Source organism: Argiope bruennichi, chromosome 1, assembly GCF_947563725.1.
Source record: "Argiope bruennichi chromosome 1, qqArgBrue1.1, whole genome shotgun sequence".
NCBI classification, from domain to species: domain Eukaryota; kingdom Metazoa; phylum Arthropoda; class Arachnida; order Araneae; family Araneidae; genus Argiope; species Argiope bruennichi.
The window spans coordinates 73,727,782-73,744,752 of record NC_079151.1 but is presented as its reverse complement, the minus strand read 5'-3'; the positions used below and the strand labels follow the sequence as shown (position 1 = coordinate 73,744,752).

Below are 16,971 nucleotides of genomic sequence, written 5' to 3'. Positions count from 1 at the left end.
AAATAAAGGATTGGTCAGTTCTTTACTTTGAAATTGTTAATATTAAGCAATGTAATGATCACACAAAACGAATATTTTTGTGTACATCTAGATACTTTGGTTCGGGACCTGGGGATTTTGATAATACAAGGTATATAACATTAAACGGCAAGATTGAATTTTAATGTTTGTACTGATTGTAAAGAATTTTGCTGTAGAAACACTGATGATAGTAGATATGAAATATTATTTTTACTTAATTAGCATCAATGATCTTAATCTTTAAATAGTGGCATTGTAACTGTTGGATGTAAAATATATCTTATATATTCTTCCAATTTTATTATTTTTTTTAATATTACAATTAGTCTTAGTAAGGAAGTAAAGGAGTATTTTGAAGGAAAGATTCAAGTTTTGGTGCATAAAAGTGCATTTTTGAAATGTATAATTGAAATAAATGATTCAATGGACAATCAGAATGGAAAGTTCAAGAACAATTTGCTTAAAAATGATATTACAGGCCTTTGAATCTGGTTACTTTAATTGCAAATGAAAAATGAATGCAAAGGCTTCAGCAATAAAATGTAATGTTTTGCAAAAATGCTTCACAGAAAGGCAAAAAAAAATAATGCAGTTAATTTTACAATACAAGCATCTTTTCCTTAAAAATGTTTACTAAATAAATATCATTTAATATCAAAGACATTTGTTAAGAAAGTACTTTTTATCATGTAACATTTTTATGCTAAAAACTTCGGCAAAAGAAATTTTCTTCATTCCGAACAAGGCCAAATAGCTTACTATCTATCTTAATTTATGAAAATTGATAATGCATTTTCTCTATTGTTAATATTTTATTTTTATGATCAGAAATGTAAAAACAGTTATCATTAGAATTATATTATGCGATTATCGCTGTTAAAGATAAATCCTCTATTTCTGATATGCAATGTGGATAAAAACTTTTATTTAAACTGCTTTCGTCTTTAAAAACAGCTTTGGATCTGAATCAGTCTCAATAATAAATAGAAGTCATTGTATTTAATATATATTCTACTAAACCGCTGGTCCAATTTCAACCAAACTGAAATAATTTGTTAGTAAATGAATAAATTGAATGGAAAACATTGTTAAAGATACATATTTAATAATATATCAAATAAAATTCTGGACAATACTTTGAAATTATTTCATAATCAATAATAAGTCCCGTTAAAATATCTACAATATACCAATTCCATACAATGATGAATGCCCCCACTTTTGCTATGTCCCATCATATGAGACTGTTATGTCAATCACATCATCTAAATTTTCTTCAGCTGAAGATGATAGCTCCTGATGCTTTTTGCGAACAGTCTTCCTAGATACTTCTAAAATGTCATCTTTATAGGTCTGTTTTTCATCGTACAATTGGTGCAAACATTTTGAAAATGTCTCTTTGTCCATTGTATGTATACCAATAGCCATGGAGAAAATTTCCAAATCCACATGCCCTTTCCCAATTTTTAGAAAAGCTTCAACAAGCTTTTTATTTACCTTGAAGCATTTACTGTCTTTTTCTCAAGGATTAGAAAAAAATAGAGCTAAATATTTTATTGCAGTTTTTACATTTCAGTTTTATTTTTGTTGAAAAGCCATATTCAACATCCAATGAGCACATGTCACATTCACTGCATTTTATATTTGATAAAAGAGAAGACCACATGTCATTGTTCTTCATAATATAGGAATTTTTTTCTGTAACATTACTAGTGGACGAAGAAGTTGATGGAAATAATCCTAATTTTTTTAGCACTAACACTAGATTTCTTATTTTTAGCACTAGCACTAAGATTTCTTATTTTTATCTATACATACTTCTTCAATAGTAACAGAATTTTCCACAGATACTATATTTTCAGAATTCTCTACAACATTTTGATTCCATCTCTTGCAAATATTAGCGGAACACATTCGCTTTCTCTTAGAAGGTCTGCCTTTCAGTTTTCGATAACGCCTGTTGATAGTATCCATTATCGAAATATGTAAATAAAACTGAAACAATTATTAATATTGTTTGCAAATCCGAAGTTCAAAAAACAACCTTGATTAGGTAAATAATATGGGAAAGCAAGCAGTAGCTAACAAATAAAGTTGAAAAAATTTCGAAATTTAAAATAGTTAATTGGTAAAAATAACGTTATTCCCGCTCGGTGAAAGACCAGGTAGAAGTAAACAAAACAGTAGAATGTGCAGTTAACAGTTACAGCTAAGGCGAGCAGTGAAGAAAATGTAAAATTATTAATTCTAAAATAAAATAAAATGTAAAAAAAAAATCACGACAGCTCTTTGTTTACATTTTGTGTCCCTTTAAATTTTTTTAAATGCTTATAACTTTTCAATAATTTAACTTAGACATTAGCAGTTTTTTGTATTAGATTCAGTAATATGAGTAAAATCTTAATATATGGGGGGGGGGGAATTCCATATTTTAGTCAATTTTTGGCAATTTCAAAGTCCACTGTCCCCTTAAATACGATAATTTAAAACAACAACAATAATGATTTAGAAAGATGAAATTTGATATATGACTTTGCTACTAAATTTTTTTTTTTTTTTTTTAGTGGTCAGTTTTCTGTTTTGGTAAAAATACCTAATAAAATTATAAGTAATAAAATGTATCCATTGTCTAATAAAATGTATCTAATACATTTTACCTAATAAAATGCATCCATTGTCTTTCTTCCCCATACAGTGGAGCACAAAACGGTCTTGTGAAATATTCTGAAAATAAAAATCTGAGTACTCGTAATTATGAAAATATATGCGAGAGCCTCGAGAAAGCCATTCTTGCTTATTTTTTTATGTATATTTTTATTTATTTTCATAAATAATTTCTTGAATGATATCTGTGTCAGCTCATGCACTTTTCTTTTTGATGTGTAGTTGAGTCTTCTATTTTGTGCAACGATGCCTTACGGCTTAAATTAATGTTTTCTTATTAATTTTGAATAATTTAATTATTAGTCAGTAAAAAAGTAATTAAATTTTCAACTTGATGCAGATAAGTTTTGACAACCTAGGTTTGAATAAGCTATTACTAATTTTTAATTATAAATTGAATTTTTAAGATTCAATTTCAAAAATTAATTTTCGAATTCAATAAATTAGTTCAATTATTTTCCCGCATTTCCTACTCTTTTTTAGAAAGATTTATTCAAATGCGGCTTAACAATGAAACTGTCAAGTTAAAATAAATACACATGTAAAAATGTTATTTACTGATTTAAGATCAAATTAAGTTGCATGGTATATATATTATTTTAGTTTGTATATAATCTTTTTATTTTTATTCCAATTTTAAGTTCGCAAAGAAACTTTATATTTTTTTCGCCGTAAAAACTTTTAAAACTCCGAAAAAAAAGGTGCTGTATTCAAGACTGTGTATTTTTCTGTTTGAGGAACGGAACGAATGCTGTTTTTTATTGCGCTTGCAATAGAATCGGTGATTTTTTCAAAAAATTGTTATCTCTATTAAGGATAGAATACCGTTTATTTAAAACTCGGAAAGAAATTCTATAAAATTGGTGGTGGATTTAAATAGCAAATGCAAAATTAAATAAATGATAATATTTATACTCTGAAAAAGTTAAGAATAATGCAGTGCCCATCATAAGCATCTCTGAAAATGTTAGATATAATTTTGAGATTATTAATATTATTCATAATTTATTTTTAATTGCAAATTGTTTTGAGAAAAATTCAGGTCTCAAAAAAATTAAAAACGCTCTATTGATTCACAAGTTGATGCATTAGCTTATCTTTCAGTAGAAGTAAAAGGAAATTAAATGAAATAAACATTTGCAAATATATGAATGTTTAACAGAACGCATTCATTCTGTCAGCGTGTACTCTTCAAATGAAATGAGTTCTCCTTTAGTCACTGCGTGTCTCCTATCTGCTAATTAGCTGTTCCCAGCGGTAATTCGTAAATACAAAAAATAAATGGAAGAATTTAATTTACTTCAAAGGACCAAGAAATATTCCGTTCTAAAAATGAATTGCAAATCCGTCAATAATAAGAGACTGTTGTAAAACCTCGGTATAAAACAAAACAATAATAATAAAAAAATTAAATAAACAAAATTTGAACCATTACATCAAAGCATCATAATATGGTAATATCTTAAAATTCAGTGGTCTCTTTTTATATTATTTTTTAAAATTTCATTTATTACAGACTAGCCTTCGTAGCCGAGCTCCAGTTCCGTTTATTTATTATTTTAACTCGCTTTTTATTCTGTCTGTTTGTTCAATGCAAATTTTGCAGTTGCTTTTAAACTAACTTCCCAATGAGCTGGAGACTTTAAACTTTAAGCATAGTGCAGAATTGGATGACAGTGTCATTTTAATTTGATTTCTTGGCTGTATCTATCTGCGTTTGTTTATCTGTTCAGTATACATTTATAAATCGATTAAAAACTCATTACAAATAGATGGCGCCATGCCAAGTAGTTAGCTTGTTGGAAAGTTGAAAATCGATTTCAAAATTTTGCACACACTAAAGACTAAAAAACAGAAAATAATTATTTAAATTAAAAAAATATTTTTAATGTACCACGTTTTTAAAAAGGACTAAAAAGAATACAATCCTAATCCTGTTCAGATTCTTCTAAAAATTTGTGATTGCGAATTTTTAAAACTTACAATAACAACTTTTCTGGGCACTCTATATGGGTATAGGAAAAATTATATTATACTTTTTAATGTATGTGAAACGTGGTATATCATTTTTTTTATTGAAATAATTATTTTCTACTCGTATGTAAGAAAAAGAAAAATAAGTATAATTTTATGCTGTTCAATTTTCGAATTCCCATATTCACTTCAGAAATTTCAGAATCCTCAGCCTTAATTAATAATAATTAATAAATTATAACAGTAAAGTTTTCGGATAAACGATATTCTTAGCCACACCATTTGGAGAATATTTGTTAATATTGTTTGTAATTTTCATTCTGAAACTTGACAGTATAAATTTGCCTGTGGGAAAATATGAAGTCTGTAGGTTAATATTGGCATTAGGAATTAAATTTTAATTTTAAGAAGGACAACTTACAAGGATCTTTAATATAAGATACTTAAAAATTCTTTAATTAAGTTCTTGGATGTAATAACACACATAAACTGTAATAATATTAATTGTTCTAAGAAATAGAATTCTAGTAATTACAAAAATTAGATAACTCTTAAATAAATTTTCTTTTAACAAGACGGAATTTGCACTTTGCGGAATACTAGCGCATATGAAAATAACTATAATTTTTTGGAAAATATTTGTTTGTTTTCCAGCAGATTGTGCAATAATCATCCAAACCTATGTTATTTTAAGAGCCATTGTAGCGGTTACATAACTCTACTAACTTCTCCTTTGATACGACAGATGGCGTTACCTTATTAACATCAAGGTATATTTCCCATGACCTCTCTTGGGGGGGGTCATTATTAGATTATATTTTTCGTGTTCGTGTTTGTTTTGTCTTGTGAAATGTGGAATATAATTAAATAACTATTATTTTCATCTAACTCACAATGAAGTTATAAAGAGTCTCGTCCCTCTACTCCATGATATAAAATCTAGTATTTGAATTTTGAATCCTAATGATATGACAGCAATGTTTAAAGGGGGAAGGCCTGGATTTGAAATATCGTAAAGTTAAAAAGAGGAAGGTAGTAAAGTCTGTAGTTTATGAATGCTAGAAGAAAGTGTCCCTTAATATGTTTTAAAAAATATGATTTTGAACTTTATGTGATATATATATAATAATTCAATAAAAATTGTCTTATTTTATTAATTGAAATAAAGTCTTTTTCACTGAAACACAATCTTATAAAAAAAGATTATCATTTGACATCTCAATGCATTGAAAAATTACTAAAATGTGAGATAAAAATTCGGCGTAATAGTAAAAGGAATTGCAACCGATCACGAGTTAACTCGTATCCTCAAACTCAAAAGTTACTGACCTGCTATAAATAAACTCATGATCGATGCATTTTTATTTCGTGCCAAGTGTGTTCTTAAAGAGTACATTGTTACGGAAAAATTCTGTATTTGTATATATGTATACAGGGTGTCTCTAAATTCATGAACCAAACTTTTAAGTGTAGCAAAATACCATAAAGAAGCATTTTGTACAGCAATATGGAGTTGGAAATGAAAAGTGTAAGCGAAACAAATAAGTAAATATAAGCAAGGCGGGGAAAAAAAATGCATTGTCTACAAGTCTGATGCCTAATGCCAATGATGTGGGGGGGGGTGTTCTTGGAAGAGCCTGGGCTCGATGGCCTGTGGCCTTCCGCTCGGCTGAAATGATTAGTAAGAGACAAATAAAGTATGTTGAGCATAATTTTTAAAATTTATTGATAACTTGGTTAATTATACTGAGAATTTATAGGGTATTACAATTTAATGAGGGAAAAAGAAGAGAAAGATTGATAGAGAGGGCATACAGGCACTATAAGGCTGTATTAATCCTGAAAACATAATAAGTTATTTGTCCAGTTAAATACATTGGTCATTAGTGAATTCAACTCAATCATAGTGAGGAGGGGATCTTAGGGTAGATACCAGTAAATTAAAGTATTAGTGAACACATCCTTCAACGATTTCGTCTGCTACAAGAGTCGAAATTGGAGGTTAATTTATTCATTTGGACTCATGGGGGACCGGAGTGCTTCGGCTAGGATCATGAGTTTCACCCACACGTTATCTTTGCTTTGCATGGCTCTTAGCGTGTCTGGTATGTCATTAATTACTTGGGATATATTTCCTTAATTCGTCGGTGAGCCTCAATACATCTTGAATGTTTCCACATGATGGGAGCGCCGTTTCCGCGTTTGTTGACATAGTGGGCTGGTTTGGTTGACCCCTTTCGCTCATTTCCTGGGGTAGGGAGGGAGTGAGGTTGCCTACCTCAGCTGATGAGGGCATGATTTCAAAACTTTCAATTGTTGCAGCAATTTTTCGTGAAACACTAAGCATCTTCAAAAAAGTACGCTCCCTAGACGTTACCAGGCTTGTATCGATGTTGGTGATGGCACATTTGTGCACTTACTGTAATATTATCTAAAGAATTTTCTTCTCATTTCCTCGGCATTTTTTTTTCTGCCATTAACTTTTCATTTCTGATTCTACATTGCTATACAAAACATGTTTCATGTATTTTACCTGTCCTTAAATTTTGGCTCATGAATTTAGGTGCACTCTGTATATGTACATAAGCAAAAAGTCCAAAAGGCTCAGTAAAGAGTAAGAACATTTTATTTTACTCAAAAACACAGGTAACAAAATACAGACGAAGCGTCCACAAAACAGCAGCACATAAGCAGCTACTAGGTAATAAAATAACCTCAAGAGCTCAAAGAACTTGCTGGAGATCAACGCCCTCCAAAGAAAGAATGAACTTGACGTTTCGTTTGAGATCAACTCAACTACAACTGACCACTCCACACGACTGTAAATTCCAGTGAATGTTTCGCATACGTGATTTTAGCATTTCTACAATGACTCCTTATATTAATCGCTCTACAGGTTTTTTTTTTTTTTTGGAAAGCTAAAAGACTACGTTTTTTTTTTTTTTTAAATTTATTGCTAGAGAGGGGGGGGGGGCTATCTAATAAATACGCTTTTCAAAAGGAAAACACAGTGAATATATATATATATATATATATATATATATATATATATATATATATATATAATCAAAACCTATTGAATGCCATTACTCGTAGGTGACTATTACATTCTTTGTCATACCACAAAGTAATATTGAAAGTGAAATATAAAATAAAATATGTTAAACCATTATAAAACAATTCGTTTGCATTGTTTTACTTCCCCATCCAACTACGAAATAATAACAGGTGACATGAAATAAATTATGAGTATAATTTCTCGCCAACAATCTGTTAAAAGATCTCTATTCTATGAAATAAAAGTAAAAATGAAAATGTCCAGAGGAAATAAATTAGCTTAAACATTTCCAGAAACCCGCTAATGATAAATTTGATTAAATAGTAAAAACAGTTTTTTTAAAAAAAAGTAAAGAAAATAGGAATCTATATAAGTAAAATCCTAATATACGTGGCACAAAAATCGTTTTTATTATTTTCTAATCACCTTTGGCGCTTAGCCCTTTCGCCGGCATTAATGGTCGCTAAAATGTTTCAGTTAAATATTTTATATAACTGGATCTTAATGGTCTCCTCAGCAGAATATTTTTAAATTTCAAATTTTATTAGTCATATAATTCATGCTATTATAGAAACCTTACTTGTTCTATTCATTGTACTAAGCATTGTAAAAATTTTTTTGCCCTCTTTCCTAAAATTTGAATTTTATTTTGAAACGTAAGTTGTTAAACTTCAACTAATAAAAAAAAAGTTTTTTTGTTTATTCAGACTTTTTTAAATATATGAGTACAACAAAAAAGTTCTTAAAATTCTGTGTACAGGAAAGAGAATCGTTCAGCATTAAAATCTTATGTGTACTTCGGAATAATATGTTTTTATAATTTATACAATATCTAAAAACATTATTCTATAAAAATTTCCCTGATTTATCATAAAATGCAATTTTCTGTTTTAATTTCATATGACATAAATAATAATATTTTGTTTCAGTCAATAAACGCAATTCTGAAAAAGTCGTGAAGTCACAGCCCTTGGATCCTATGAATCATATAATAAATATTCTTAAATCGCCAACTTGAAAAAAATGTTTCAATCTTTTAGGGCCAAATTCACCGATATATGAAGCTTTCAATATCTTTATTTCTAGACAATCAGCAATTTCAAAATTTTCCGCCGATCAATCATGGAGAAACTCTGGGTACTGATACTAGTAATTTTCTCGAAACGGTTTATAGAGTGTTTTAAAATCACGCGTTTTTATAAAATAATGATATTCGGAATTTTATAACTCAATTCAGTATTTTTTTCTTTGTCACAAAACAGTGGGTTTTTAATAATAGTGTTCTCAAGAATGTATATAAAATGTGACTCATAAAAACCGAGAGTCTGTACAAAAATTTACTATTCTGCATTTCATTAGAGAATTTATTGACTTAAACTACATAAAATGTAATTCTTTTCTTCATTTAGATCATTTTTCTTATTATATGCGTATGTCTATTGCTCAGAGTTAGCTGTTGTGCCTGCTGTTAGCTGTTAGCAAAGTGAATGCCCTGTATATATTAAACCTAAAGTATTTGTAGTAAATGCAGAATTATTAATATAAATATTTTCAAAATCGCTGACACTTTTTTTTGCATTTATTTTTTTTTTAGAAAATATCATGTTTCATATTTAATTTAGTTCATACAAACATTTGCTTAAAATTACACTTTTCTGAGTTTAGTTTTCAGTAAAGGTGAGTTTACACTCGGCCAGTTATAAGACGGCAGTAAGACAACGCATGCATAGAAAGGGACTGATTTATGTTTACCACAGTTTCATAAAATAACTTCAGGCATTTCTTTTTCGCTGCGTATCGTAATAAAATGATAGATATTTACGTAAAGAAACGTGGTGAAATAAAGAAAAAAAAGTTCAACATACTTAAATTTGGAAAAACTATAGAAAAAATGGCAAATGAAATGAGAAAACACACACACAACCTTGCATCAGAGAAAAAAATATCGGAATTAATCTATAATAAGTAATTATTTTTTTCATGCAAAAAAAAAAAAAAAAAAAAAAAAAATCGCATGCGCAGTAAAAAAAAAAAAAAAAAAAAAATACAATACAGCAGCATGTTGTCCCGTCGGGACAAGTACTTGCCATGGACAGAACAGCATTTTTCAGCCATTATACATATGTGCTATCTACTGGCCGTCTTATAACTGCCCTAGTGTAAACCCACCTTAAGAGTTAACTTAAATCTTTTGATTTGAGCTTTTGTCAACGCAATAGTAACATGTTATTAAAACTTTTTTTTGTTGATGCTAGTTTAACGTACACGTACAGGTTAAAATTTATTTTTATTTCTTTGAAATATATTAGAAAAAGTGCTTAAACATTTTTAAAATTTGAAGAAAAAAATTATACTTACTGGTGTAATGACTGTCGTTATTGAAAAATAATTTTTTGAACTTTAAGAGTATGTAAAAATCATTTTTGTGCTGTAATACTTTTTTTTAAATAACCGCCGAACAATGCCAAAATTTCGCTTAATTTTATTATTTAATTTTTTTTAAATATTCTCCGAGGTTACCATCTCCATCCTCCAAAGTATATATATATATATATATATATATATATATATATATATATATATATATATATATATATATATATATATATATATATATATATATATATATATACTAAATTTGAAGCTTTGTCACGCGGTCTAGCTTGCAGACGCGAAAGAAAATAGGTTTAATCGCTGTCGGATGTTAATCCCTGTGACTTATTTACGGAAATTGATGGCAATGTCTTCCAAAATGTTATTTCACACAAAATGTTTTTTATATCATTTTAAAACTTTTAAAAAAATTACTTTTTTAATGATATCAATTTCATTTCTGTTCAGTTTTTTCACCTTTATTTTTAATAATTTTTTTAATCTAAAGCACAGTTAGTAACTATGTTTTTAATGGTATAATGTAATTCATCCATTAAAATATTCAGTCTTGTGTTTTTGACATCGTTAAAAATAAATTACAAAAGAAATTGGGAATTAACTGAAAAAGGATCCTCAAGTTCTGCTTTTATTTCGTAATATATTCATTTTTTTAATCTATACCTATAGTAATTTGTAGAATATTGACTCACTTGAATTCCTTAAAGTCGTATCATTTAACCCTTTAAATGGCCTTTTTTTCCTAGTCATATTATGTTAAAATATTTTTAGGCTTGAAATTAGAATAAGAAAAGGGATTCATTTAGCTTATTAGATAAATTTAATTTGATTCATTAATTAATTTGGTTCATTAATAATTAAGTAACAAATCAAGACTCATCATTTTGTCTGAGATGAAGAACTGAAGTATCTAAGTTTCTGACTTACTAAAAAAAATTTGTCAGAACTTATGCCAAACTACATAAATTCATACAAAGATTGATAAATTTGGTGGGAAGCATACTCTAGGAAGCGGCCCTAGAAAGGGTTAAAGAGGTGAAATTTTTGTTAAGAAATGCATTTCATATTAATGGTTTAACAGTATTAAAAATTAATAATCTGGATAAATAAGCTGATAAAAAAAATGGCAAGTTGTTATGAATTGCGGTAAAATTAATTTTGAAGAATTGATTAAAAATAGATAAATAATTGTTTTAAATTGGAATTAGTGTACTTTTAAAACCAATTTTTTAAAGATCTTAAGATGGCGTGAAAACAAGTTTTGTTTGATGCCAGAAAAGAAAGACGTAACATTTTTTTACTCCCATTTCATTTCCCAATGTTTTAAGATAATGTTAGAACTGAGTAATATGTCGTTAAATTTCATTCAAATCATCGAGTATTGTGGAATTATATAAAGTTCAAAAATTCAAACAAACAAACAAGCATTTATTTTTAAGTGATAAATATGATAATCTGAACACACATACACACAAACGTATTTAATATTGTTCTAATGCATGTGTGTATTATCGCAGTTAATAAAACAAGAAAAGTATTCTTGTAAAATAATGCGTAAGTTCATTTGAAAATTTTTAATAAAGTAAAAGAAAAATTGGTATGGGAATAAAATTGACTGAAAAATTAATTTATTTGAAATTTCAAAGTGATGGAAAAATAATTTTTGTGTGCTAATATGCTCGAATATTAAGGAAAAACGTTAACATTCCTATTAATTTTTAATTACAAATTTATTAAAATTTTGAAAAAAAAACATTTTTTTTGTATTATTACTAAGCTAATTACTCAATTTTTAAAAATTGCTTATTTTATTTTATAGCGAAATAAAGCATTGTTTATTCTGATTCTTTTTCTTTTTTCTTTTTAGAAAGACGACCTTACAGAAGATTCTAAATTGCTTGGCTTCCAAACAGACAATCAGAATTGACTTTGAGTCATAAGAAGACTCATTGCATCGGAGTAAAAATTCGATTGATCGCTCAAATTATTTTAGGTACAAAAATAATAGAAACATTATTGTGAAAAATATATAGTTAAACAACAGTTATAATTTATTAATTGATAATATAACGGTGAGAAACAGGAATTTGGGAATGGAAAAACAAAGAAAAAGTCTTCGTGAAAAGAGTGCATCTTCCGAGAAGGATATTTCAGCTATATCTGAAAATCGCAAAGAAAAGGACACATCCAAAAACCGATCCTCTGGAAAAAATGACAAGGTTCTGTTAAAAGATCATGAGAATTCTAATGGTTCCTCTTCAGATGAGGATATTTTTTCGCGAAAAGATCTCAAGAAAAAGAAAGCCGTTTCCGTCTCTAATGACGTGTTTGATTCACTTTTATCTCAAGATAATAAGGATCAGAGTGATGTTTCGGATTCTGCCGTAAAGAAACAACCTGAAAGCAGTCCTAGGAAAAAGACGAAGAGAACTACTGAATCTCATACTGACAGCTTCTCTTCAGAGGAAGATGGAACAGCTTTGGCCAAACATAAAGATAAGAAGAAGAAGAAGGCTAAGGATACGAAACGAAAACAGCCTAAACGCTCTCCTAACAAGAAAGTTGAGACATATGCAGATTATTCTTCGTCAGAAGAAGATTCATTAGCAAAGAATCATAGCACAAAGAACACAGCAGCCCAATCTCCTGAAGAAACTGATTCAGATTCAGAAAAAGAACAATCGAAAAAGAAAAAACGTTCGGGGAAAAGTAATCCTTCTGGTGCTGGGAAAGCTTCACCATCCAAAAATAAAAAAGTGGCAAAAAATGCATCGAATAAGCCATTAAACACCGATGTCGCATTTCCTGATCAAGAATCATCTGATATGATGCCAGTCATTGGAAAAGGGGAGGATTATGAAAAACCATTTTCAGATCAAGAATCATCTGAGGGATTGCCGGACATTGAAAAAGTATTTGAGACTCTCGAGGAAGAAACAGCACGAGAAGAACGAAATAAATTGTTTTTAGCTGACCGAAGGAGCAAATCGCCATCTGTAACTAAAACATCACCCACCAAAAATGATGATGGGACAAAAAGTGCTCGAAAGAAGATGAAAACTATGTCACCTGGTAAAAAATCGGAACGGAATAAACCTTCACCTTCAAAGGATAAGAAATCTGAGACTTCTTCTAAGCATGATAAACCGTCCGAATCCATCTCTAAAGAGAATGATTCTGTTGTGTCAGGAGATGATGAAAATGATGAAATCGACACACCAGTGCCGGACTTAGAAGTAAAAAGGGTGAGACGCGGTCGTTCTAAAACGCCTCTTTCTCAGTCCAATTCAAATTCTGATAAAGAATCCTCTGCCAGTCGTAGTAATACCCCATCGAAAGGTGAGAAAAATCCCACAGAAAAACAAACACTTTCTGATTCTGTTGTGAAAAAACCTGGACGTGGACGGCCTCGAAAATTAGCTGCTCCGGAACAAAATGCTAAACTGGCATCTAATTCGAGCTCTCAAATTGAATCTTCATCCTCCAAAACGAAAGAGGACCAGCTGGTGGAAAATGAGACTTCCCCTAAGCATGACAGATCGTCCGAATCCATCTCTAAAGAGAATGATTCTGTTGTGTCAGGAGATGATGAAAATGATGAAATCGACACACCAGTGCCGGACTTAGAAGTAAAAAGGGCGATACGTGGTCGTTCTAAAACACCTCTTTCTCAGTCCAATTCAAATTCTGATAAAGTAGCATCTGCCAATGATAGTAATACTCTATCGAAAGGTGAGAAAAATCCCACAGAAAAACAAACACTTTCTGATTCTGTTGTGAAAAAACTTGGACGTGGACGGCCTCGAAAAGCAGCTGTTCCGGAGCAAAATGCTAAACTGGCATCTAATTCGAGTTCTCAAATTGAATCTTCGTCCTCCAAAACGAAAGAGGACCAGCTGGAGGAAAATGAGCCAAAAAGGCAATCTACTAGGGAAACTGATATTGGGAAGCAAAAGGACGCAGCAAAAGAAACCGCATCAAACGCACAAAGCAGTTTAACAGGCAATGCCGAATCTCCTGTATATGCTGTGAAATCAAAACCATCGCCCAAGAAAAGAAAAAGTGATGAGTCGCAAAAGAAATCTAAAAAGCAAGAGAAGGTAGAAAAGCATTCCAAGGCCAATACAGATAAGCAAGGTAAAGCCAAAAAGTCATCTAGCATGGATAACCAAGCGAATTCTGGTACGGAGTCCGATGAAGATAATTCTCCAAGTAAAAATAACTCAAAAGATTCAGGTGAGGCCTCTAGCACCACCAGAAGTGGTGAAAAAAGGAAGCCCATTTATACATCATCTGATGATTCTTCCGATTCGGATGAGTTATCCCCGCAACCAAAATTAGATGCAAAAGGTAAAAAAATAAAACGTGAATTTTCGTGTCACAAATGCAACGCTAAATTCCCTCGTACCCAGCAACTTTTCGATCATACTTGTGAAGGTAAACGCGACAAAGGATTCGCTTGCGAACGCTGTGACAAAATCTATAAACTGCGGAGCACTTACGTCAATCACAAAATTATCCATTCTAAAAAGAAACCTTACAAGTGTGGGCTCTGCGGGAAAAAATCAGCTTCTCAAAGTAATCACCTTTATCATATGAAACATTCTCATCCTGGTCGCAAGCCATTCCCCTGTGAGTTCTTCCCGTGTGAAAAAAGTTACATGACCAGGAGAGAACAGATAGATCATCATAAGAATCACAAGCGCTTCGTCTGCCCTTATTGTGACGAAGTATTTGCTAAGGATTCTACTCTTTTGCACCATAAGTATAAAGTTCATGAAGTGTTCTTCTCATAAGATGTTGTAGACTAAAATTTATTCATCAGTCTTTTATTTTAAGTATTGAAATGACTTAGCGACGGAAAAGGCCAAAATATTTTAATACTCATTATGTGTGTATGCTTTTTGATATAAATTAGCTGCTATAAAATAATGCTTGGACATCAAGAAAACTGATATTGTATGAACTTGCTGGGGAAAATTTAATATTATTTTCATGATGATTTATTTAATGTGAAATACAAGCAGTCATTTTGCTTCTTTTATACAACAGAATTTTTTTAACTGTAGCAGGTTACTCCGAGATTTTTTTTTTATATTACATTAATTTGGTAAAAAATGGATTTTAAATGACATTTTACCCTTCATAATCTATAGAACTCTGAATGGATTTTAAATTGTATATAACATTTATTTTGCAAATGCATGAAAATTCAAATTATAGGCAATTGTATTCATAATAATATTTTTGATTTCTTTAATGATATTGTAAAAATTTGCGGTTAGGAAATATAAAACATGTACCTAATCGTATGCGGCGACAAAGTGATCAATCAGGAATACTGATTGTAATTTAATTAATTCTTTTATGCATTACTTAATTTTTATAATTCTCACAATAAGGAAGAATTTGCGTAGTGGAATCGAGTCTTATGACATCATAGTGCATTAAAAACTGAAGTATCTAGATTTATGTATTCCAAATGGCACATTATCTTTTAATCTAACGCAATTTTATTTTTCTGGTGCCACATGCAAATTGTCCAAATAATTGGCATACTTTCTTCTTTGGCTTTTAACAATGGAAGAAAATCAAGTGATTAAATATTAGATGAAGTTTCGAATTTCATTGCAAAAATGAAATCTTTTGTTGAAAATCATGCAAAATATGTTTTTAAAAAATTGTTCAAGTTTCAAGAAAAACTTCATCACACCTAAATTGGTAGTGTAAAAATTAAATTCATGTTTTAATATCCTCATAATTTATGGCGGGAAAACTTCCAAAATCTTGCTTGATTTTTAATTAATTAAAATTTTAAAAATTGCTCCAAGCTGCTCATTTTTGTCTTCTAAAGTTTTTCTGTCATGAAGATGGTAGCTTTAGGTTTAATAGTCTGTCTTGTTGAGCGCTGACATGCACGCACACAAATATTTCCTTTTTTAAGTATAGATAAGACTATTGAAAGTTTTCCATTATTATCATAATTGAATCGCTTATCATACCCATGAAAGAGATGTTTTTTTCTATTACTTTCTGCTCACATCACGAGGTAGCTTCAAAATGTAATACATCTGCCTTCCTTTTTCATAACTTGCAGTCTAATAGGAAAAAAAAATTATTGACTCTCTAACAATAGATATGTGGTTGTACAGTAGTTATTTACATAGCTTTTTAAGGAAAAAAATTATAGGAAAGTCTTAACCAGATCAATACAACAGATAACATATTAAGTAATTAATGTGCTTGCATATTTCTACTTGTGCTGGTTCAATCTCCCTTTATTTTACTACGCATATATATTTTTTAATATTATGCAGGAGAAATTGGATTTTGTTAGGATTCAAATCGAACTGTATGCAAGAAATTCCTCCGAAAAAGACCATCGTTACTCAAATGACATTATTAATATTGTTTTTCTTCCTTAAATATAATCTTTGTATTTGATGCATCCTGTTTAGAAAAAGTGTTCATTAATAGATGTTTTGTATCGAACTCGGGGAACTCAGTTCCCAAATCAATGCAATAAATGTTTTTAAAGAAATGCTGTGTGTATTTTTTTTTTAATTTTTATTCTCTGTTCAAAAATCAAATCATATAATTCTGTCATAAAACTTCCAAGCTCTTGTGACAAACAGAAAATGTTTTTTAAAGAATTCTAATTCACTAATATCATCTAAAAAATTATTGCATAGTGTAGTGGTTCTAAAATTCCTAAATTCTTTTTCTTCATGGGTTATTTATTCCCTTTCTTCTGTAGGTGGGTTCAGGTGTTTCAGTTCTGAGGTTTTTAGGGAGCTTTACTCTCTTTGCTTATCCTCCTCTTTCTGCCTTTCACCTGACTGTTCCATTCTACGTCGTCAAGC

At 29.9% G+C, this 16,971-nt stretch overlaps 1 protein-coding gene across 1 annotated transcript in view; it reads left to right on the top strand.

Moving 5' to 3' along the window:
• Window positions 1-16,621, top strand: part of LOC129988642 (zinc finger protein 37-like) — a 37,642-nt gene extending 21,021 nt beyond the window's left edge. Inside the window, exon 3 of the mRNA XM_056097009.1 lies at window positions 11,976-16,621. Coding sequence (XP_055952984.1) covers window positions 12,202-14,904 — 2,703 coding nt within the window. The 5' untranslated portion in view covers window positions 11,976-12,201 and the 3' untranslated portion in view covers window positions 14,905-16,621. The remainder of the gene's footprint in view (window positions 1-11,975) is intronic.
• Window positions 16,622-16,971: the final 350 nt, after the last annotated feature.